Source organism: Accipiter gentilis, chromosome 21 (assembly GCF_929443795.1).
Source record: "Accipiter gentilis chromosome 21, bAccGen1.1, whole genome shotgun sequence".
Taxonomy (NCBI): Eukaryota; Metazoa; Chordata; class Aves; order Accipitriformes; family Accipitridae; genus Astur; species Astur gentilis.
In genome coordinates this window covers 8,177,134-8,201,107 of record NC_064900.1, presented here as the reverse complement: position 1 = coordinate 8,201,107, position 23,974 = coordinate 8,177,134, and the positions used below count along the sequence as shown (strand labels likewise).

The 23,974-nt window shown below is 41.7% G+C and overlaps 1 protein-coding gene across 2 annotated transcripts in view; it reads right to left on the bottom strand.

Annotated features, from left to right (window-relative positions):
* Window positions 1-1,694, bottom strand: part of DCBLD2 (discoidin, CUB and LCCL domain containing 2) — a 111,461-nt gene extending 109,767 nt beyond the window's left edge. For both annotated transcript variants that reach the window (XR_007509029.1, XM_049824449.1), the window contains exon 1: window positions 1,515-1,694. Coding sequence is in view for 1 of the 2 variants with exons in the window: in XM_049824449.1 (XP_049680406.1) it covers window positions 1,515-1,647 (133 nt within the window). In the remaining variant the exon portion in view is untranslated. The remainder of the gene's footprint in view (window positions 1-1,514) is intronic.
* Window positions 1,695-23,974: the final 22,280 nt, after the last annotated feature.

Here is a 23,974-nt window from a genome sequence, read left to right as displayed (position 1 = left end):
TTATTTCAGTTTTCTCCTAGAGTAACAAAATCAGTCTGCTCACCAAAAGGTCAGACAAGTGGCAGGTCAGCACAAGTATTTAGAGTGTGATGCTCCTACAGCACGAACTAACGCCTTGCTGCTGCCCGACTCACTCGGCAGCAGCCTTCAAAAGACTAAACGGTAAAATTGCCCCATTTCCTCTCAAAAGCAAATGGGTCTTCTCCTCCTCTGTTATAAACAGAAACAAAACAAAACCAGGTATGCCAAATGCTTATTAGCATTAGCTTTGTAGGCATATAGGAACATATTTAAAATTAAATGCCATTAGCTGGAAATAAGATGAAAAGGTAAGTCGACGTGACTAGCTTGCTCTATGGACACATCTCTGACCTTTTTCCATTCAAAAAATTAATTAAAATGTATGCTTAACAGTACAGTGCATATATTTCTTATTCCCTTTGTGCATTTAAATGCAGCATTTGTGATATTCAAATACATTTCCATCTCTCTTTGAGATGTACAGAAAGTTATGTGAAAACAGAGTTGAATTCCCGAAATGAAGCAAGACCAGTGCAAGAAGCAAGCGGAATTGAAAACCATAAAATTTCTCTTCTCAACCCCTGTATTCACAGACGCGAAAGTTTCAAGATGCTGTCAAAACATTCACTCCCACCACTTTCTCCCAAGCATATGATCAAAGTGACAGTTACTGTGGCATCCTCTGATCTCCTGCCATGAAGTGACCAAATTGTGCCTCGTAATTTTTATAAGTGCTAAAGCCTAATCAGCAATTCCACCCGGGGAGGAGAAATCTCGCCGATTTCTCTAAACAAAACAAAACAAAACACAACACTGTCTCTCCCACATTCCAGACTCTCGCCCCCCCATATACGCTTCTACATGCTCCCGGGCGCGGGCAGGTTTATTTGCAGAGCAAGCAGAATCTCCCCGTTAGCCGCCTCCCGCCACTTCACACGCAGCCCGCTGAGGAGAAGCCCGGGGGTCACCCGCGGCTCGGGCAGCCTCCCCCACACTCGGGACGTTGTTCCAAGACGACAAACCCCAGCAGACCCTCTGCCTTCGGACTGCCCCTGCGCTCCCCCAGACTCCTCCACAGCCCAGCGTCTCCCTCTCCCTCCCCCGTCCCCTCGGTCGCGTCGCGCCCCGCCCGGCTGACCCCCCACCCCCCGCTCCCCCTGGGGCCGGAGCTGGGGGGCGGCGGCCCAAGCCCGGCAAACCGCCCCCGCACTTGGGGGGGGCGTGGGGGCCGCCTGAGGGAGCCCCTGCGCTCCCCGACGGGACGAGCACCCCACGGGGAGGAGTGGGGACGAAGACAAGGGGGTTTCCAAGGACGGGGCTCTTCTTTCGCCCTTTGTTGCCCAGAGAGGGGGCAGGCTCGGGGCGTGGGGCCACACGCCGGGCGGGAGACCAGAGGCGGAGGCTCCCTCTCCCCGCAGCCCACTCCCGGAGGGTTGGTTTCCCTCCCTCACCCGCCCGGCCGCCGGGGCCCGCCCGCTCGCTCTCGCACCCACCTTTCTGCGCCCGGGTGCCCGGCGGCAGCGGCAGCAGCGGCAGCAGCAGGAGGAGGAGGAGGAGGAGGCTGAGGCGGAGCGCAGGGGCCGCCTGCCGGGTCCCCGCGGGGAGCGGCGGCCCCGGGCTCACCATGCCCCGCGGCGTGGCCAGCGCGGCCGGCAGTCCGAGGGCATCGCGGGCTGGGGGGCGGCCGGGCCGGGCCGGGCCGCGTCTCTGCCCTGCGCCCCGCGGCCGCCGGCGGGACGCGCCTGCGAGCCAGCCAGCCAGCGCGCGCCGCCAACCGCCCCCTGCAACCGGCCCAACCGCTTCCGGGTGCGCGGCGCGGCCCCCGCCGGCGGCGGCGGCGGCGGCGACGGCGGCCGAGGGGCTGCTCCGCTTCCTGCTGCCGCCCCCCGCGGGCCGCCGAGAGACAGCCCCAGGCGGCCGGGGCAGCCGCGGGGTCCCGTCCCCGTCCCCAACTGCGCTGCGGGGGCGGCGCCCTCGGGGCGGCCTGCTCGGGGTTAACGGCCCCGAGAGTGAGTCCCTGCGGGCGTCAGCCCCCCTGAATTTCCTCGGTATTCCACCTCCGGCCTCCTTGCCGAGAATATTTCACTTCCCCCCCACCCCACCCCCCCACCCAAAGTAGAGATGAGGTGAGGCAAAATTGCCTGGAAGAACAAAACCCCTTGGAAACACGAGTACGGCTGTTGCTAACAGAAGAAGATAAACTGGTGTCATAGACCTCCGCACGCAAATGCTAATTCAGCTCTCGAAAAGCGAGGGATTGGCTACGAAGTCCCAAGCCACTGCAGTTTTAGTTCTCGTCAGCTAGCGTTTGAGCATTTACAGTGTGCAATCGGAGAGGCTTGCTTTAGGAGGCAGAATTCACCCGTGGGGAATAGATACTTTAAAAAAAAAGTAACTTTGAAGTCTTACAACAAGAAGGCAAAATAGCACATTTACAGAGGCTTCCAGTAGCTGTTATTGTACTGAATTAGTTCCCCTAGGTTGTCAAGAAAGCGTATTTGGGGGGGGAAAGCACCCCAAGCACCGGTAGGATCAAGGAATCACCTTTGTAATACCATCATCATCATCATCATCATGGAAAGGAGCACCTCGTTACATATTTTTCAGTGGTCGATGAAAGGAATGTAACTTTCAGATGCTGATGAAACGTTATCGTGCCCATGCTCCCACAGCCGCAGTCCCAGCCCTGCTTTCTCCCCACAAGGTCAGAGAGATGAGAGGAAGGGTGGGAGCGGCAGCCACACAAACATCATTTCACATTTCTTTCAGCTTCAGAATTGAAGCCTTCTCAGCCCTCCACTGACCACGCTCGCTCTCACCACAAAGCAGAAGGGACTTGGGACTCCACAGCTTCCAAAGATTATCCTCTCTGCCAGTACAGGCCTCATGGTTCATCCTTTCTGCTGTGGGGCTGCTGCAAGTCAACCCTGTGTCCTGGTGGTATCCGGCTCCAGCGGTTCCATTGCAAAAAGTGTCTTAAGGAAGAAACTGTTCTCCACTTCCTCTCACGAACAGCCCTGTGAAACGGATACTGCTTTCCTGGCCAGTGGTATCCCATGCTGACTCCAACAAAATGGCAGGAAAAGCATCTCGGGAGTCAGTCTTACCTAACTCACAGAGTTGCTTGAAGAACTATTTAGATGATGTTTACTAATTGTTTTAACATTACTGTTCCTTGTTAAGATACTGAAAACTGAACTATGTCCAAATCTATGCTCAGGGTTTATTAAGGCTTTTTTCACAAAGAAACATGCAGAGCGTTATCTCTCCTTCCTTGAGCATATCAACCATACCACTTGTGCCAAATCATGGAAGAATCCAGGACAGATGTGGTTGCTCAGACTACAGAGAGCAAAATTTTGATGCACATTTTTTGCTTGTTTGGCTCACAGTCGTGCCACAGCTGCCAGGAGGTAGCTTCTCCTACATTTAGGGAATGTTAAACATGAGGATTTTAGTACATTTCATATTTCTCCCCTTTTGAAACATTTTTAGCAACACACAAAGAGACCCCAATGAAAGCAAAGTCAATGGAAGGATATCTGAGATGAGGTTGTTTTAAGTCAGCTTGTAAGATGTAATAGTCACAAAGACATCCTGCAACATGTAATGGAAGATGAATCAAAAGTAATTTATATGCGTTCCTTTGTCTTCCATTCACCAGACGCAGAAGTTCGTGCCACAGGTCACGTGAAGCAGTTATATCACTACAATAACATCCTTTCTGTACTACAGAAAGCACATTCCTAAGATCGCTAATCATTAGTGGTATTTGTTGTGTACTGGAAAAATCACTCCTTGAGTAATTTGTGGCTTAGTAGTGCCATGCATTAACAGGAGCATCTGAACATTCTACACATAAATTAGTAACAGTCTCTGGTGGACCTGACAGAGGTTTCCTCCTGTGTTATTTTCTGTTGGGCAGCCTGTGTGGGGTGTTTTCTTAGCTTGATTTGACTGTTCTAAAGGCCTTTATTTTTTCATGTAAAAAGGATATCTGGATCTGCAAGAGGGTTGATTTCTAAAAGCGGTGTGATAACTTGCAGAATTCCCAAAAGCAGCCAGAGGCTGAATTTGCTTAATCGATCTTGGAAGTTTGTCCCAAAGCCACATTCCCTGACCACAAGTGGCTTATGTGGAGCCCTAGGTTACATATTTTGCAAAGGGAACACCATCCTGACGGAAGTGGTGACAAACTATGAAAGGTTGTACACCCTAAAAGCCTTAAAGATTTATGGAATCTACAGAGCCAAAGAGTTAGGAACATAGTTCCATTAGCAATGCAACTGTTTGGATGGCTTGTCTTGATACACGCTTTTTACGCAACAAAAAAATCTGAAGGATCAGATAAATCCAGATGGTCTCCCTGGCTTTCAAACTCTTCCATCTTCTAAGAAGATTTCAGCACAAAATGAGTCTAAATAGACCAGCTGCAGAGTACTGCACATTTCGGTCTGTTAGAGTTCCCAGGCATCTCCTCTGGGGGAAACAGAACTGTATAATAAAGACTCCATTTTAGTTTGTGACTTAGAGCTGCCCTTGTCACCAAATAGAAACAGATACAGAATTAAAATATTGTGGGAAGCAAAGCCAAACATAATATCGTATGATACTGATATCATAAGGCAAGTTGCCAACACATCTTAAGAAATCAGCTCAATTTTTTTTTTTTTCAAGGTGGTAAGAGAGAAAATCAAACCAACTTCTTACTGCTGACAGAAGAATGCTTAGCCAGCTAAGCGTTTCTGTAACTTTTCCTTCCCATTGTGAGTAACTTCTAGAGGTAAATGAAACCATCATCTCCATCTGGTTCTCTCATTTCCCTTGAGAGGCTTCTGATGCACAAGGCTTCTTTCCCATCGTGGCTCTCTAGCTTTTACATTCTTTTACTGCATTTCGAAAGCTGAATTCAGCTGGAGGGCAGGGCTGCCATTCAGGGGGAGCTCCACAGTCTGGAGAAACAGGCTGATGTGAGCTTCCTGGAGTCCAAAAAGAGCAACTGCAAGGTCTTGCCTCTGGGAAGGAATAGCCCTGTGCAACAGTCCAGGCTGGGGGCTGTTTGGAAGCAGCTCTGCAGAAAAGGACCTGGGCGTCCTAGTGGACAATTTGAATACGAGCCAGCAGTGTGCCCTCACAGCAAAGGCGGCCAACAGCATCTTGAGCTGTATTAACAAGAGGGCCAGGGAAGTCATCTTTCATAAGACTTCATCTGAGTACTGTGTCCAGTTTTGGGCTCTCTCCCATACAAGAACAATTTTGACAATGGGAGAGAGTCAATCAGAAGGCTTCCAGAATGGTCAGGGGCTAGAAAACATGATGCACATGAAGAAGCTGAGAGAGCTGGACATCTTCAGCTTGGAGAAGAGAATGCTAAGGGGAGACCTTGTTGCTGCCTATAACTACCTGACTGCAGGACAGGATGGGAAGATGGAACTAGCCTCTTCTCAGAGGTGCACAGTGATGGCACAACAGGCAACAAATACAAGTTGCAACATGGTAAATTCCACATTCCAGATAAAAGGGGAAAAAAATACCATGAGTGTGGTCAAACACTGGAACAGATTGCTCAAAGAAGTTGTAGAATCTCCATCTTTGGAGGTGTTCAGGACTCCCCTGGATGTGGCCCTTATCAACCTGATCTGATTAGACCTGTTTTGAGCAGGGAGTTGAACTAGATAACCCCTGAAGGTCCCTTCCAACCTGAATTATGACTGTATGACTCTAAGATACCTGATAATGGACTATGGAGGAGAGTCCTCCAGTGACAGGGGATGTTCTAATTAAGCAAAAGAGATTTTCAACTTTCCAGTTTCTGTAGTTACTTATCTGTGTTCTCTAATTGAAATAAGAATTTCTTCTGAAGAAGTTGATTCTTCTGAACTTGAAGAAAAGGAATAATGCATTTAAAGCAGACAAATTAATTGTCTTCCTTCATGATATTAACACATTAGATCTTTGCTAGCACCTCCATCTTCTTATTCCTTAAATCTCTAAAAGTCACATATGCACTAGATTTTTTCTGTGACAGTAAATACAAAGGCCCACCCACCCAGCTAAATACAAGTGCTGTATGTGTATCTATGGGCCACATGTCTCCTTTTTGATGTCAGCAGACACCTGAAGGTTATTGCTAGCACTGTTCCCAGATAATCACTCATGAGCAAGTCCAGATCTGTACTCAGGTTCACAGTTTCTCTCTGCTATCCACTGAATTATTAGATCACAATGCAGGGATGTCTTGGTGCCACTCTAAGAAGATCATTTAATGTTAAAGGAAATCTTTATCTTCTGTGTTCATTAGGTAAGTAGCCCTTTTACCTGAGAGTGGATAGATCCAGTGTGGTGCCCATGAATAACTGGACCCCGGTCAGCAGGTGGGTTTGACGTATGCCATGGAAAAAACATGCCATCTCTAAAACTGTCCGGGCTTCATAGTATATGAAAGGATTATTCATTGAAATACAGCTTTATAACTTAACAGCTACAACAATACTAGAACAAAACCCCACCCTTTTCTTACTATTTTTAATTGTTATTTTAATTAAAAAAGAAACTTTTATTGAAAAAGCTATTCATGTCCTTTGCCATAATTCTGCTTGTTGGAAAACACATTTTAATGTATGGTTCCATAGTATTTTAAATCAAGTATCCAAAGAAAACCCATGAAAAATTGTGGGCAATTTAAGCTATCAGGAGTTCTGCAGAACAGAAACATCTCTGGATGTTCAGGAGTTTACATGATATTTCAAATGTTATTTTATTAACTGTTGTTACTACTAACCTACAGCCAGCTAAATGTGTGGTACTAAAAGACTGCAGGATCTAGGTCTTAGGATCTAGCTTTTGTTGCTCTTGGCTACTAATTTTCATCTCATTAGGGATTTTTTTTGTTACAGCTTTCAGTAAAAATCCTCCTACTCCTCTCTTTGTTTTATTTTTTTCTTTGTTCCCATTTTAATTGCCTCTTATGCTGATTTTTCTTTAAGAATAACAAAGTCCCAGTTGCAGAATGGATTTGATTTCATCCTTTTAGAAAGGAAAATGAGTATTGATTGTATATTATTGATATCAAAGGATGTAATTAATCTCATCCTCAGAAACACATTTACAAAACCACCATGATATATTTACCTAAGATTAATTTTTAATTCACTTCAGATAGGAGCCTCATGATTGTACATAAAGCACATTTATTTGACACTCTAGAGTTATTTGGTTGCTGATTGGTTTGTGTTTTAGAAGAGAATAAACACATAACATTTAGTTCTGGGTTATTTTGGTAAGAAACATCTGTTAATTTTACTATGCCTAAAGTCATTATCAGGGAAAAACGGTAGCATAAATTCCAAGAACAATTATCTTTTACATTTTTACTGCATTGTATATGTGAAACAATTCAGGGATGCTGGGGAAAAAAATTAAGCTATTTTTTGCTTATTTAAACATGGTAACATATAGAAGGAAAATATTAGGGAGGATCTCATACCGTCTCCTACCCTTGAACGAGTTCATGTTTATTGGATCAATGCCCAGTACTACTAAGATCCTTCAAGTAAAAACAGTTAGAAAAACGTTACAGATGAATTGTGTCTTGTAACTATGGGTTTCGTACTCTTAAATAAAAGCTGTATTTTGAAGTACCGAGCAGTTTAAATTCCATGGATGCAGTGAATTCTATGGCTCAGTGAGAGCTGAACGAGGAGACTATGATTACTATAGGATTAATTCAGCACATAAGCACATGCGGGATTTTAATCATGGATTTAGCTTCTGTGGGAATGAAAATCACACGTAAGTCTGTAGCTATTTTGCTGAATCAGGAACCGTGAGTCTGCTGATTCAATTATTTCCATACATTTCATCTCTATTTTATACTTAGTGTATTGTTCTCCACATTGTTTTCAATATTTTATATTTTTGTCAGGACTTTAGTTGCCTTTTTTAGCTTTGCTTCTTTTATGCAAACCCCAGGTTGAAACAATCTTTCACGACCTGTGCACCTCCTGCAAATTCTGTATTTTGCCTGTATAGTTCTAGTCCTCTTCTCTGCCTGCATCCTTGCTCATTCTTGCTTCTGAATTACTTTAGTCACTGTAGCAGGTTGAATCATAATTTGATTTTACACTGATTCCTGCTTCCAATCTCATTGACCAGCTGTAAGTAGAAAAGTTTTAGATGTCTGGCTCCTCAAAAGATACAGGTCCTTACTGATATATTTACATGCTTGAGGAGAACAGATCACATTTATGAAATTAGGAAAATAATTAAGAGCACCCTTTTTTTCACCCTTATGAAGGTGAAAGAGAGGAGTTAAGTGTCACATATTTCAGGCCTTTATATCCAACCTAAAGAAAATACTATGTCCATACATCAATGTCAGAGAACAACTAATGTTTAGTTGTAATATATTTGTGCCTAATGCTGTCTTACAGGGGAGCCTCAGATGTAAACAGAAACTTGAAGTGAGACTATAATGCTACAATGAAGACAATATATGGAAGCTAAGATCAAAAAGGAAGAACTTCAAGCAAAATTTTCTGTTTCAGAAATAAAGGCATTCTTCTGGTTTTGCAGATGAGATTAGTAATCTCCACAGCAAATAAATTCATTTTTTTCAAGAGTTTATACTTTGCTTGCTCTTAGAATTGCCAATCAGATCATGAGCATATTGGTATCAGCTTTTTCTCCTCCAGATAAAGAATTTGGAGAGCAGCCTAATTTTTTTTGTCTGATTGACTGTAGTCCCACCAAAGCAAACTGAGATGAGCTGACCTGCAACCACATCAGTACTGTGATGAGTAAAATGATTTGTAGTGAAAAGAGGAGAATCAAAATGTGAAAATATATTCTAGAAACACCAGATCAATGATAAAAAGCCGTTTATATCTTTTGTACAGATTCAAGTAATGCACTGCTGATGGACAGCCCTAACTGGTTCTGATGAAATACAGAGCTAGAACTGCAGGCAAAAATGACTCAGCTTCAAGAAAATTGGTGTAGAGTTTAACTGAAATAGCAGAGAATTGTAATTTTAAATGGGAGGAAAGCTAAAAATATTAAAAGCTGTAAAAGAAATACTGTACTATACTAATAAAGACATAGATGAAAATGAGAGCATATGATCAAGTTTAAAGAAGAAATAGGGGTGTTTTATTTGAAATCCCAGCTTTATGCATGGGGCTAATGCTTCTCCCTGGAGAATGGCATTGCCAGTTACTATAAACCCAGGAAATTTGTGGTGTTTTGTGTTGTTGCCAGCACTTGGATGACTGTCCAAGAGTTTCAAGAATCAAAAACCAAATTTTTAAAAAAAAAAACAACCAGAGAGATAAAAGATGTTACAAAAGAGTAAGTTTCTGGCCTTTATGATTGTTGAAGTAATTTTAAAAGATGGCCCAAATCAACCAGCAAGTTTGATAAAACCAAAAGAGAAGAAAGACTCGCACTCCCTGGCTCCACATCTTCTTAAAATAGCATTGTGTTTTCGGCCCTTATGTTTTTTGAAATTTATGACTGGCAATACTCAGTTCCCTAGCTCCTTTCCATTTTCAGATACATGAGGCAAATATGACACACACTCCTGTTAAAGTGCAACGCCACAGCTTCTCTGCCAACACGTGCCCCAATGTGCTTCATGCAAGACTTCATGAGCAAGATGCTAGTTGCTAGGCGAGACTGCAACCTATTAGTGTCAATCTCTCCTTCTGCGAATGAGATGTGACTTAGGCAAATGTCAGTGAAAATTGATTTGGAGACAGTCATGAAGAACTTGGACAGGCAGTTGCAGCAGATGGGAAGAAAAAGGTTCACTAAATCATATCTTATGGGCAAACCTAAAGAGAAAGGGATTATCATGTTGATCATCAGAAGGTTAGAGCAGTAACTGACAGGCTTCCTGAAAGGAGGCACAGCTACGTAGGATGTGTGACTTTTTCCTAGGAACTCCTGGACTGTGTATGTGCAGTAGTTCTGTTAAGTGATAGAGGAGGCATGTGATCCTAGTCTGCTCTAACAAAAATGAAAGGTAGGGAATCCTGGTCAAAAAGGTTGAGTAGGAGTGTGGTCAATACTTTTCTGTTTATTTCTAAATGTTAGTAATAAAAGCTTGCAGCTGTTTTTGTACTGAGAAGGAAAATAGTGTCTTACCAGAGAAACTGGAAATATATTCTAAGCAGAATGGCTCAGTAAAATGTTGCAGATCAGGAGGGTCTTTTCATTAGGTTTGGTGCTTAAAATAAGGCCACTAAGTACATGATTATATCTCAATGTAAGCAGAAATCTCCCAGCTTGGAGTCCAGTTCAGTCCAAGAGGGTGTCAAAAATGCAGATGGTTTTGCTGGCAAGTTATATACTGAAATGTGAAGTCCATTCTCTTAAACTTTACAGCAATGGGAGAAGGGAGATGAACTAAAAGAAACACTTTCACCAAGACAGTGAAATCCTTCTGTAGCCTCCTATACAAATTGTAACAATGAGAGTCCATCAGCAAAACTAATATTTTTCTTTTGTCACCTCCAGTGTCTCTAGGCAGCACTAGGACCTTCATTTGTATGCCAGTGTGCAGAGAGTTCCCTAGGATGTATTTTATGTTTCAGTAACTGATTACATTCAATCTGCTGTAATAAAGGCCAGATGATCACCTCTATTATGCAAACGAATGCATGGAGACAGCAAGGAAGTCAGTAACTTGAAGTGGCAGAAGGAATAAGTGCCATTCTGTTCAGGGTGCTGCTTCTTTCTATCCCTTGACCTTTCAATAGCTTTCTTGCTTGCAAATTCATATTCAAGGAGAAGGGTACAGTCAACTGGAAGACGATGAATTCGGTTAGAAACCACTTTATGTCACAATTGAGACTCAGCTTACAGAGGGAAAGATACACTGGGGATATAAAAGGTGTTCAATAAGTAAAAGCCTTGTTACCTTTGGGCTTTTAGTGCATATAAACTCTCAATAGTTTGAATGAACAGGCTTAAGATGCATTGGTTTTTAAGCCAGAGAAGGACTTATTTTAATGAAATGCAAGTAAAAATGATATTTATGCTTAGGGAAAGAAATATAAACAACCTACATGCAATTATCAGGAATATAAACTTAATAGAGAAGATGGTCTAGTTATATTTATGTCTTTGTCATTTTATGTTTGTCTTTTTAAAGAGGTGAATGAAATATTGAATTAAATATTAGTCATACCCTTCAAAAGCAGACAGTGAACCATGGACCTCCAGAGCTGAATCCATTCTCTTCAGCTTAAGCTAAATAACCAAGCTCCCAGGAATTTGTGGGACAAGAACAGTTACAGGAAAAGGTTTTTCTGACCAGCAGAATTGTGTCAATATAATTGTGCCATTCTAGCTGAAGTAGCTTACATTCAAACACTTTATGCCATAAAAATTATAATATCATACTTCTAGTATTTAAATACCATAAATACTCAAAATTATTTTATAAAATCTCATTTGAAGGATGTATACTGGGCATTAATAGAGATTCACTTGGGAGCTAGTCCCTGAGCCTTAGAGATGGCTGTAAGACCCAAGAGCATTGTGAATATTTGTATCTTGCATGTATTGAAACAGATCAAGTTTTACTTGTATTGGATTAATGTGTAGGTTTTCTATTTTCTTTCTTCTTTTTGGCTAGACTGGAGCAGGAATTTGGGGGGGGGGGAAGAAAAAAACAACACATGAAAATTAACAAATTAATATATTAATAATTGCACACACACATATATATTAAAATTAATACATCCATAAATTAAATAAAATTAATAATTCCATTGGATTTTCAGAAGATAGAGAGATAATAATTCTATTTCTATCTGTGAGAGTAGTCACAAATCTTTGTCCTAGGACAACAGATAATGCAGGCTTACAGCCTCCATTTTGTAAACTACATGAGAAGGGCCCAAGAGCCCTGGTTCTGAAAACTTCCTGAACTTTGCAAAACTTCAGATCTGACTCAAACTTTGTGGCACAGGCCCATTTCTGAAACCTGTAACAATGCACTTGATTCTCTTCTGCCGGTGTCAAACAGATGTAGTTCTGTTTCAGTGGGTTCATTTCTGAAGTTTAGCCTATGTTGAAGGAAAATGCTTATGTATGGCTTATCATCTCTTCTCTTGCTAACATTTCCTTTTATCCTACGGGTGCTTACCCAGATTTTTTGGGAAAACTGTTCCCTTCTCACTCTGTATTGAGCTTGAAGTTTGTTGTTTCTATTTCAGACCTTAAGAGGGACTTGTGTGCCTGAAACGTTCTTTCATTACATCCCATTGGCTTGATGAAAAGATGTTACTTCTCCCTACAGACTTCGCCTGCATGTCTGCTGAGAGAGAAAATGCAAGCTATAATGAGAGCAACTCACAGCTGGTTCAACCTGGAAACCCTCACAGAAAAAATTGCCCTTACAGTCAGCAGACATTTTGCCTAGTCTGACATGTCAGGTTTTGGCCTTGTACTTCTAATATAAAGCCCCTCCCAGAAGACCTGAATCAAAATATCTAAGATTAATCAATATCATATTTATGTAGGAAACAGTCTAAGAGACACTATTTGACCTTTTGGTAACTGACCTACTAACAAAAGCAAGGTCTTGCATGATTTACCTCTTCAAGCTCAGTGTGCGGCAACAAGCCAGTATAACATCTGCTTAGTATTCATTGCAAAGCAAATGTATAATGCTGACACCATTAATCAGCTTGTCCAACTGAATAAAATGTCAAAAGCTGATGTAAGAAAGCTTGGCTTTAAAAGCAAACATTTCATATGGATCTGCATGGGTTTATCTAATGATAAATTAGTTAACCCTGGAAGATGAAGAATGACTCCAGCCTAATGTTTGAGGGGGGAATGCATGTAAATCTAACAATGTACACAGAAAGATTGTAAAGAAATTAGAGATATGGGAACTAGTTCTAGAAAAATCAATCACCTACCATTGGTGCCTCAAACTTCAGTATGTGATATTAAACAGAACTAATAAAAACCATTTTGTTTTGAGTCCTACACATAGGTTGCAAGCTGAGCCTTAAAAGTAAGTTTTCTCATTCACAGAACTGCTGAACAGTAGGTAGCCTTTCTTCCTCCTTCCCTTCTTTTGCTGAGCCACAGACAGTAACAGTACCTAAAAGACAGAAATTAGCTGGAATTAATCTCAGTGGAATAGGTGCAAAGCAGTGCAGCAGTACTTGGAATCTGGGGTTAAATTACGGGTGAAAACTGAGGAACAGTCAGTAAAGGGTGCTGTTACTTCCTTATTTAATGAGGAGTAGAACATCTGTCAGGGAAAGAGGAGGTAGGGAACACAGACACATGGAAGCTACAGATGGAAAAAATCTCTGCTAGCCAGCTTAAAAAATGCAGGACCTATTCTATTGCTTTGTCAAATCTGCTTTCAAAAGTACAAGGCTTTTCTGCTTCCAAGATTTCCTTTGGAAGATGTCTCTGGACTGTCATGTATTTTGGTCTTAATATATTTTTTCCTCATAGCCTTTTTTTTTTTTTTTACCCTGAATTTCTTCCCGCAATTACCAGCACACCCTTTCGTAACACAATAAAAATTCACCTTCCTCAGTAGAATTCATTGCCTTTCTTTTAGGGTCAGATTCTGTTATGTATTCTCAGAATATTGTGCCCTAAATTTGCCCCATTGGAAATTATCAGGATTATTCAAGGGATAGGGTTCTAGCCTTAAAGAATAAAGTAGGCATTGCTAGAATAGGTACAATGTGTCTTGAAAAAAAAAAAGAGACAAATGTTTTTTCATTGGCAAGAAATGACTATATATTGAATGAATCAGCCTCTTCATCACTGTAAATCAGAGGCTTGGTAAAGAGAGTTGCCATCATGTGAACTGAAAGATGTGCTGTTCTAACAGAAGAAATACATGATTTTTCTGTTGTAATGTTTTTCATTGACATTGGGGAAGGAAAAAGCTTGAGAATTTACTGTAAAGTGCTAGTGAGTAAGGACTGTGGCCTTTGCTCCAACTGGCTAAAGAACAACAGTAACGTGACATAATTTTGGGTCTGATGATCATAAGTTAGATCAGATCAATATAAATGAAATTATTTTAAATAAACAAACAGCAGTGTTGGGAAAAAGAAGCAATTTTGTAAAACAAAGAGAATCATTTGGTGAAGTAGGCTGAACTGAATAGCTCAAAGTCCTGAATGTTGAGAAAATTTGGGAGAATTTGTAAGCAGGACATGCAAAAACCCTCTGTAACTTGAATCCCAATAAAAGACAGACATTTTTAGAGGAGGGGTTTGACTGTAACTGGATGAGCAGCTACCTGAAAAAAAATACATTAGAAGTAAAGAGAAGCTTAGAAAAAATAGGAAAGGAAATTAGTCAACTAAAATTTCTCTGCCTTGGATATCAGAAAAAAAGAGCAATAAAGTATGAATTGCCAAAAAGACCCAAAAAAAGGGGGGGGATGGAGGGGGGGAGTCTTTAATCATTAAAAAAATGTATCACTGTGCATTGCTAACAAATCAGAAATTAAGGATTATCTGCCAAAGACACCAAAAGAAAATGGGGGCTATTTTTTCCATCTTGTAGAATCATAGAATCATAGAATCATTTAGGTTGGAAAAGACCTTCAAGATCATCAAGTCCAACCATCATCCATGCCCACTAAACCATGTTATAGAGTACCCTGTCTACGCGCTTTTTTAACACCTCCAGGGATGGTAACTCAACCACTTCCCTGGGCAGCCTATTCCAATGTCTGACAACCCTCGCAGTAAAGAAATTTTTCCTAATATCCAACCTAAACCTCCCTTGCTGCAACTTGAGGCCATTTCCTCTCATCCTAACTCCAGCCACCTGACAGAAGAGACCAGCACCCACCTCACTACAACCCCCTTTCAGGTAGTTGTAGAGAGCGATAAGGTCTCCCCCTCAGCCTCCTCTTCTCTAAACTGAACGGCCCCAGCTCCCTCAGCCGCTCCTCATCAGACTTGTGCTCCAGGCCCCTCACCAGCTCCGTTGCCCTTCTCCGGACACGCTCCAGCACCTCAATGTCTTTCCTGTAGTGAGGAGCCCAAAACTGAACACAGGACTCGAGGTGAGGCCTCACCAGTGCCGAGTACAGGGGAGCAACCACCTCCGCAACCACCTCCCTGCTCCTGCTGGCCACACTATTTCTGATACAGGCCAGGATGCCGTTGGCCTTCTTGGCCACCTGGGCACACTGCTGGCTCATATCCAGCAGGCTGTCAACCAGCACGCCCAGGTCTTTCTCTGCCAGGCAGCTTTCCAGCCACTCTTCCCCAAGCCTGTAGCGCTGCGTGGGGTTGCTGTGACCAAAGTGCAGGACCCGGCACTTGGCCTTGTTGAACTTTGTACAATTGGTCTCGGCCCACCAATCCGGCCTGTCCAGATCTCTCTGTAGAGCCTCCCTACCCTCAAGCAGATCGACCCTGCCTCCCAACTTGGTGTAGTCAGCAAACTTACCGAGGGTGCACTCGATCCCCTCGTCCAAATCATCAATAAAGATATTAAACAGAACGGGGCCCAACACCAAGCCTTGGGGAACACCACTTGTGCCCCGCCACCAACTGGACTTCACCTCATTCACCACAACCCTCTGGGCTCGTCCATCCAGCCAGGTTTTCACCCAGCAAAGAGTACACTTGTCCAAGCCACGAGACTCCAGCTTCTCAAGGAGTATGCCATGAGAGACAGTGTCAAAGGTCTTGCTGAAGTCAAGGAAGATAACATCCACAGCCTTTCCCTCATCCACTAGGCGGGTCACCTGGTCACAGAAGGAGATCAGGTTGGTCAAGCAGGACCTGCCTTTCGTAAACCCATGCCTGATCCCCTGCTTGTCCTGGACTTGTCATGTGAGTGCTCTCAAGACAAACTGTTCCATAATAAGAATTTCTCATTTAAGTTTGTAGTTTGTCAACTGGAGGTGTCCGGGGACAATGACCCATGTGTTAGGTTGATGGGCCAACTATGAGATGTGACTGCCATGAAGACATGAAAAAGACAAATGCGATCCTCATCTGAGAGGCAAGATATTTTAACAGAGATAAGGAAATATTAAGTTAATTTTATATGACATAATGAAACATCCCCTGGAATGTCATGTTCTAGTCACCATTACTTAAAAAATTAATTTGATCTGGATTGGGTGCTCAGAACACATTCAGAGACTGGATGCTAGGCTGGTCAGGAGACTGGATACTACATTCACGAAGAGCCTATCTTGCTAAGGTGCCTAAAAGAGTGATATTGTTCAAATGAGCAATTAGATAAGCTCATAGATAAGAGGAATTTGACCTTCATTGCAAAAGATGATACTGGCAAAATGACAGCTAAAAGAAGGCTTCTAAAGAGCAGAGCAGGGAGTTACTAAACAGCCTTCTGACATAATAGGTGCAAGAAGACCAACTGTATTTTAAAAGGACTGCCAACAGTTTGTGAGTAGATTTCTATTAAATGACTGTTTGCCATAACAGGAGATTGCATTTTGTGGACCTTGAAGCTTTTATACAGACCCTTAAGTCCTTTTTTTCCCCCACCTTCTCCCAGAGGAAAGAAAAAAAGCCAAAAAGGAAAAAAGACATTTAAAGTTGCCACTGCTCTTCAGGACTGAGGATTCTACTGTAAAACAGATAGTTTGAAAAACTCCCTATGGCCTCAGAAGGCTCTAAGTACTGTTTAGATTCCCCTCAGGCTCTAGTAGATTCACTACTTGTTCTTTGGCTCCTAAATAACTCTCTGCTTCGTTGTGTAGGATTCCTATTCCTTGTTATAGTGCTCCTCTAGGTTCAGCTTTTCCTGGTGAGCCCCAAATAGTTCTTGGACTAGGCTGTGTTTAGGTACAATCTTGAAAGAGTTTGGAAATCCTGTAACAAGATACCTGATCATGCTCTGCCTGTGTCTCTGATCATGGTCTGCCTGTGAAATCAGCTGCACCCTTGGTTTTTGCCTTCCCAAGACAATGTGCTCCCCTGTCTTAGCTTTCTTAACTTGACTCTATTCACTTTTGATAACTGTCAGGTGGCCCCCAAACACACACTAGCTCAGCTCAGCAGGACAGACAACTGCTCATCTAGTGGAGTTGTGCCAGTCTGCAACCATATCAGTCAAATTTGAGATTCATAAAATCGCATTTAGAAGAATATGCATAAGGCAGAGACATATTCACAGGTTCACTTTCCACACATCACAGACCAACTCTTAGAAAAGCTCCAGCAGACAGTGGGAAAGTAACCCTAAGACATGCCCTTGTAAACCGCAACGCCAAACTTACCAAACTGGAGTGCCAATGCAGGCACATGTACATTGCTCCATTAACATGGTTTAGTTCCACTCTGTTTGGCATGGTTGACTTGGTTGACATGGTCCACTTGACTTACATCCAGGTTGGTGCTGGCTTCATCTTCCCCTTCTTGGGCTGCAGACAGGTTCTGCACAGGGACTACTTGTGTCCTGGTGGGATGCTGTGGCTGCAGTTTCTGTAGTCTGTTTCCAAACTGGGGCTGCACAATGCAAAAGGTAACCAACAAACAGATGTCAAAATTGAAATAAAATGAGAAAGAAATCATCTGGGCCTCTGTTAGCACCACAAAATATTTTCAGAGTGAGTGCGAATGAGTCCTAGACCTGGTAACTGGCAGTTGCAGATTGAACTTTAAAATAAAACTCTTTAAAGAAGCTGGATTTAAATTGAACATAAGATGTGATCCAGTTCTTAAATTGAAAGTAACTGTTTGACTGGTTAGGCAGCTACGTGCACAAGAAAAACAGTACCTTTAATTATAAATATACCAACTCAGAAATAAGGAAGGCTTACTTAATTTTGAGTCTTAGCTGCGGTCTCAAAATACTTCCCTATAGGAACTATGTAGTGCAACTTAAATGCTTTAATGGCTATGTAAGAGAACTCTTCAGGCTACGGAGACATATCTAGGACTATAAAGCAATACATGCATAATTTGTATTTTGCATATTACTTTTGGAAAAAAATGGTACAAAGCACCTCTTTTTTTCCCAGGTAAAATGTCATCAGAGCATAGGCTGGCCTATTTTCAGGATTCTGGAATGTGACCTGTATTACCAAATTTCAGTTACGTTACTAATATTGGTATCCATGATTAGTTAAAAATCATCACATTCATGTTTGATGTGTACCTAGGAACTCAGGTATGAAACGTTCTGGGATAGCGTATTAGAAACCTCACAGCTGTTTCATTTACATTTTTAAAAGTAATAGTTCCTAAAAAAATATTTTAAGCATCAACTCAAACAGTCCATAGAAGCTCTTCAGTTTCATACTCATTATAAATTAATGTTATGCCTTCTCCATACTTTTTTCATATTCAGCTATTGGCAGTTACCACATTTGCAAGACAAAAGCTGGAATTCTGGCAACAAGGTAAAGACCAGAGGGGACTTTTCACACTTGTAATGGTTGAGAAGGCAACCTGGGCTTGTGGGATGAATATGGCTAGAAGACAGAGTTAGAGAATTACTCTGCAGTGATATGTTTAATTGTGCCATTTCTAGATGGAATTTTTCCTTTCCAAATTCACCTTCCATCCCTTCTAGATGATGAGGAGATCATCCTTCTCACAGCTAACATTAAAAGCATAGTTCAGTACACTGATGATACTTGGCTGGCATTGTCAAAGGTATTTTAACACTCACAGAGACTAGAAACCTATCCACTTTATATGCTCCTACCTCCCTTCCCCCCCCCCCCCCCCCCTTCTTTTGTCTTCTTTTAATCACAGCTACTATTATTGTGATTTACACCTTCTGGTGCACCCTCCCATTCTCTAGTCTGTGTTTGTTTAGGGATGGGACTGTCATTTACTAGACATCTGCAAAATGCCCACCACGGAGACTTCCCTGAGGACTTCCAAAATCCTTCTCGTTCCCTTTCATATAGTACCTAATAATAAGCTAGTCAAGATCACAATTCTTCAGCAAATTCCATTGCTATGGAATCACGATATAGACAAGGCCCTGATAATATCTGCATATTTTGTACATAATTTTGTTCCTAGACAACTGCACACAGGGTCGAGTGCCTTGGGAGTTTAGATCATTTTGTTCCCTATGCATTATCTAAGTGAGGAATTGCATGCAGGCACAGAGTGCCTCCCACATTATCAGGAAGCATCTGGAAATTTGTCCTGTATTTGAGAATGAAGTTCTCTGCATTGAGTTTCATATGTAAAAGTCCTGCTTGTTTACAATATTTGTCACCAGACTTTATTATTTGATCTACTTTTTATCATCTTTCAAGATGCTACTTTATTTTTTCATTTTACACTTTTTCACATCGCCGTAGTCTCCACTCTTACTCGTTCAAATCTATTAAGCTATCTGGATCATTGTTCTGAAACAAATTAATGAAACTGTCTCCTTTTTTTACACCAGACTTGACAGTGGCCTCAAAGAAGGACTTGATGTATAACACAGGCCTGGTTCTCATTTCACGTAAATCAGAAAAACTCCTCTGAAGTTGCTGGAGATTCATAGATTTTCACAAGCTGGTCCTTTATATTCTTTTTGTCTAGGGAGTCCATAACAGCATTAAAACATTAGCAGCGTCTGTAGCTACAATAGCCTAAGGCTATGAGTGAGGCAAGAAGTTAATCACTTTCTAGATCAGCTGATATAGCTAGCAAACCCCAGACTTGTTTGCATGCTACAAATCTTTTCTATAATGGATAGTCTAATGAAAGGCATGACTTCTAAAAACTATGCCTAGTACTTAAGGGTAGCTCCTAAGCAATGGTTCACTCTAGAACCCACCAACACTGTTCCTTTAATTGTTTACTAAGCATTTCTAGACTGGTGTGAAGGGATTCTTGTCTCCCACTGAATAGGCACTGCGCTTGTTCAAACATTCCCAATCCCTGGTGCTTCCTCTTTATTATCTTTTCTTCATATTCTGCTTTCCAGAAGCAAATGCTGAGTTGTATTATCTGATCATCCTCTTCTCAAAACTCACCACAATAAAAATATTAGTGTTTATTTCCCCAGGGCTAAGAGGAATCCTGAAAAAAGCCTTCAGAGTTTCTTGTCTCAGAAAGTACTTTGGGGTACCCATGGGTGAGATCCTAAGGAACCCCACAACATGTGGTGTGCTTCTAGAGAAAGTATGACCAGATCTGCATACGATTTCCTGATGTCTCATGCATTCTTTCAAGACACCTAGCTTATCATTTCATCAATCCAAATATTCACCTTTAAATTACTAGAAGATGCTTGTTCCTGAGAAAGCAGAGTGTGCTCTGTGTTTATCGGGAACAGGCTGGCTTGTGGAATGTGTATTGCTTGCTTGTTTTGCTTTTGTTTTTCAGCTCAAGGAGGTTATTGACACCATTTGCTTAGCACTCCACAGAATTGCTGAGCCCTGCGTTACAGTGAAAAAAAAATCCTTCATTACAGAAAAATACATCCCTTCAGCTAGAAGGAGGCAGTAACAGGACCAGCACACAGTTTAAAGAAATACTGCATTATAAACAGGTTGTTATGACATTTGAATCTGTAATTTTGAGAATGTAGTTTCTTGTTCTTCAGTAAAAGATTAAAAGGAAAGATTCATAGGACCATAAGAACAGGACCAGATAATTAGCATATTTACATCTGAGAAGGTAATGGTCCTGTGTAGCAATTTAAAACATTTTCCTCAACTAACCCACAACAGAAATTATCAGCCTAAAGGAGACATCAGCAGCATTTGTTCCAAACAATCAGCTCCCTTACAGAAAAGTAGGCTTCTTAGAAACTTGTCAGTTCACATCAGATCATTTTCAGCTAGGATGGATCTTCCTAGTGCTTTGTAGGCTGAGACTGTAATCTTGCTGAAGAATTATCAGGAAGCCACAGAATGATAACATCTTTGGAAGGAAAGATGTAGCCCAGCGTGGATGGTAAGAAGACTTGGTTCCCTGCAACTTCTCCACCTATTTCAGGAGTTGACTCAAATATCTCTCCTGTTTCACAACTTGACTTTCTGCCAGGCTGTTGGCTGAGGGCCAGCATTCCAATTAGGACCAAGCTGGAAGACAGCCAGCAGGTCAATGCCTGTCCCTGGACACCAAAGGCACTGTTAAGATAAAATCTTAACCGCATTCTGGCCAAGATCAGACTGCAACCATCATTTACTCATTCCTCATCTTTCATACAGTTGCAGCCGGATTTGTACATCTGAAAGTTCGGAGATAATAATGTGTGAAGTCTGAATGAACTTCTTCATATCGGAAACAACAGGGAAGAAGCTCTATGAGCAGACGCAGCAAAACTGACAGTGAAAGGACTCTCTTATGCAAAAGATACCTTAGTGGATGGGGTTCACGTGATCAAAATAATTTCCAGCTTTACGGAACATTTCTTTGTCTAAGCACTAGGAAGCATTGCAAACAACCTATTCACACAACTGCCATTGGAAGTAAGAAAGCAGCATTATTCTCATATTACAGACGGCAATATTGAGAGAGATACTTTCAAACCACAGAAAACGGTAATAGCTGGGACTGGATACTCAGAATATCAGGTCATCAACCCTCGTCCGCAGCTTAAAAGTCACATTTTCATTGAACTGGGCCAGGCAGGTACTCACATAGACTCCACAAACTGACCACCTCTGTAAAACAATAAAACAACACAAAAAATCCCTGCCTAGTAGATAGGGAATTGAAGTGCAAATATATTTTGTCACACAGGAAGTTTATGGAAAAGGCAGGAACTGAACCAGATGTTCAAAGATCTGGCCCAGTGCCTTAAGCACAAAATAGTGCTTTTAACTCATAAAAGTGCTCTAGACAAAACTGCTCTTTCTCACCTTTTATGATCTGGTTTAGTAAAGAGAATAGAGAAAGATCAAGAAGTATGCTGTTAACCCAAAGGCTACTCTGTGATAACAGAACATGCTTTGATGACTATGGAATGTTATTTTGCTTTTACTTAAATCGGGGCGGGGGGGGGGGGGGGGGGGGGGGAGAAGAAAGTGTCTGTTTTGTGGAGACAATTTCCAGACTTGGTTCTGCTTTCCTCCTTTCCCTCTGTAAACTCCTTTTTTCTTTAATACGTCTTTTCCAAAATTACTCAGGGTCGACCCATATGGATGGTACTGGATAAACTGCCTAAGCTGCTTTTCAAACACTGCAAATAATTGTTGTGAAAACTTGGTAGGGCAACTACATGGCTCTATTATCTACACTTCCCAGCCTGCACTGGGAAGAAATCTGTTTTAAAAGCATTGTTTCTCTAGAACATGCAAATAAATTTGACCGGAGCAGCTGTGCAGAGAAATACTGTTGTGCTGTCATCTCCTCACCCCTCTGGACTCAACCTGGCCCTGATAATTAGCCTTGGCTCCCGTGGGAACAGAAATGCGCTGACTAAACAATTGTTCCTGTTATCCGGGTTTCCTACTGTGCTGGGAGTCCTTTACTTTAATTTCATTAACTGCCTTAAAGCTCAGCCATGTGCAAAATGTCATCTTTTTTTCCAACAAAATCTGCATTAAGGTAAATGCAATTGTTAATAGCCTAGTTAGTGGGGTGAAGTGAACAAAGAGCTGCACGACAGGTTCTTCATGTGAGTGAGTGCCAATTCAAATCTATTTAACTACTGTAAATTGATTTGAAGGCAGCACCAGATGTGCCACTAGATTTCCATTTATTCCTCACAGGAAGTCAATGAAATGCATGTTGTCTGGAAATGGTCCCAGGGAAGCAGATGTGATGTGTTTATCGAGGCTTTGACTAAAGACCAATCCTTGAAGCTTCAGATAGGAGTTAAGGGTGCTCAGCATCTCCCAGGAGACTCCCAGCATAATGGTAGGCCACAGTGTAAGTGGAATCTGCTTTGTGTAATAGGACATAGGTTCAAAAAGTCTTTTGGGTAATTCTGTGTATGGAAGACTAAAATCAAAATCAAATCAGATATTTAAACCACAATAATTCTTTCCTACTGAACCCAGATGAGACTACTTTGCTTCAATGATCAACATCATAATTCTCCAGTTCAATTTTCTTTTCTTTTGAAAAGTTCATTTCCTGTGGCCGTTTTCTAAGATCTCAACGTTTACAGGAAACCTAACTCTATAACACATCCCAGTTGGAGAGAGTTTCCACTGTTCACAGAAAGGTACTGAAAGGTACAAAAGTTCAAACATACTCAGCTGCAAATGAGCTCACCCTCACCAGTTCTCCGCAGCTGATTATAATAAAAACATCATCTCCCATGTGACCAGCTCTTGCCATTGAAAAGCAATAATGTCATCTCCGGTGGGATCCTGGATGACATACAGCTAGTATTAAAACACAGATATTTCTCCAGATTTCCCTGCAGCCTGTAATTTCCTTTAGTGGAAGGACTATGCGATTGAGCAGAGTTTAAAAAGGGTAAAGGAATAAACACCCTATTAATATTAAAGGGAAAAAAGAAAAGATGACCACCTTAGTAACACAAATTGTAGCTTGGCAGTTGGGGTAAACACATGGGACTGCACTGATAATAAGAGTTGATTTTTATTCTTATTTATTATATAGGAAAGTGTATGGCTTTGAATAAAAAAGAGTTGCTATTAGCATTTATTCCTTCAAGCTAAAAATGTTATTATCAGGTCTGATCAAATAATCCATGGAAATATTAGCTTTATTGGGCATTTGATCAAGCCATCAGAGCATTCAGATGAGCATCTGTAATAAAAAAAAAAATGCCTTTCTGTACAAGAATGCTATTTCCAAGAAATATCACAGACTTCTAAATTCTGCTGTGCCTGGCAGCCTCAAGGAAGAGCAGAGGCATTCCTATGAAAAGAATAAAGGGCAAAATACTTGCTGAGTAGCTGTCCTTGCTCATTATAGATGGGTGATTACTTGCCTAGCATTTATTTTGTGGCATTCTTTTCTTCCTTTCTAGAATAAAAGGACCGTTATATTATGCATATCTGTAATGAAAGAAGAGGTGAAAT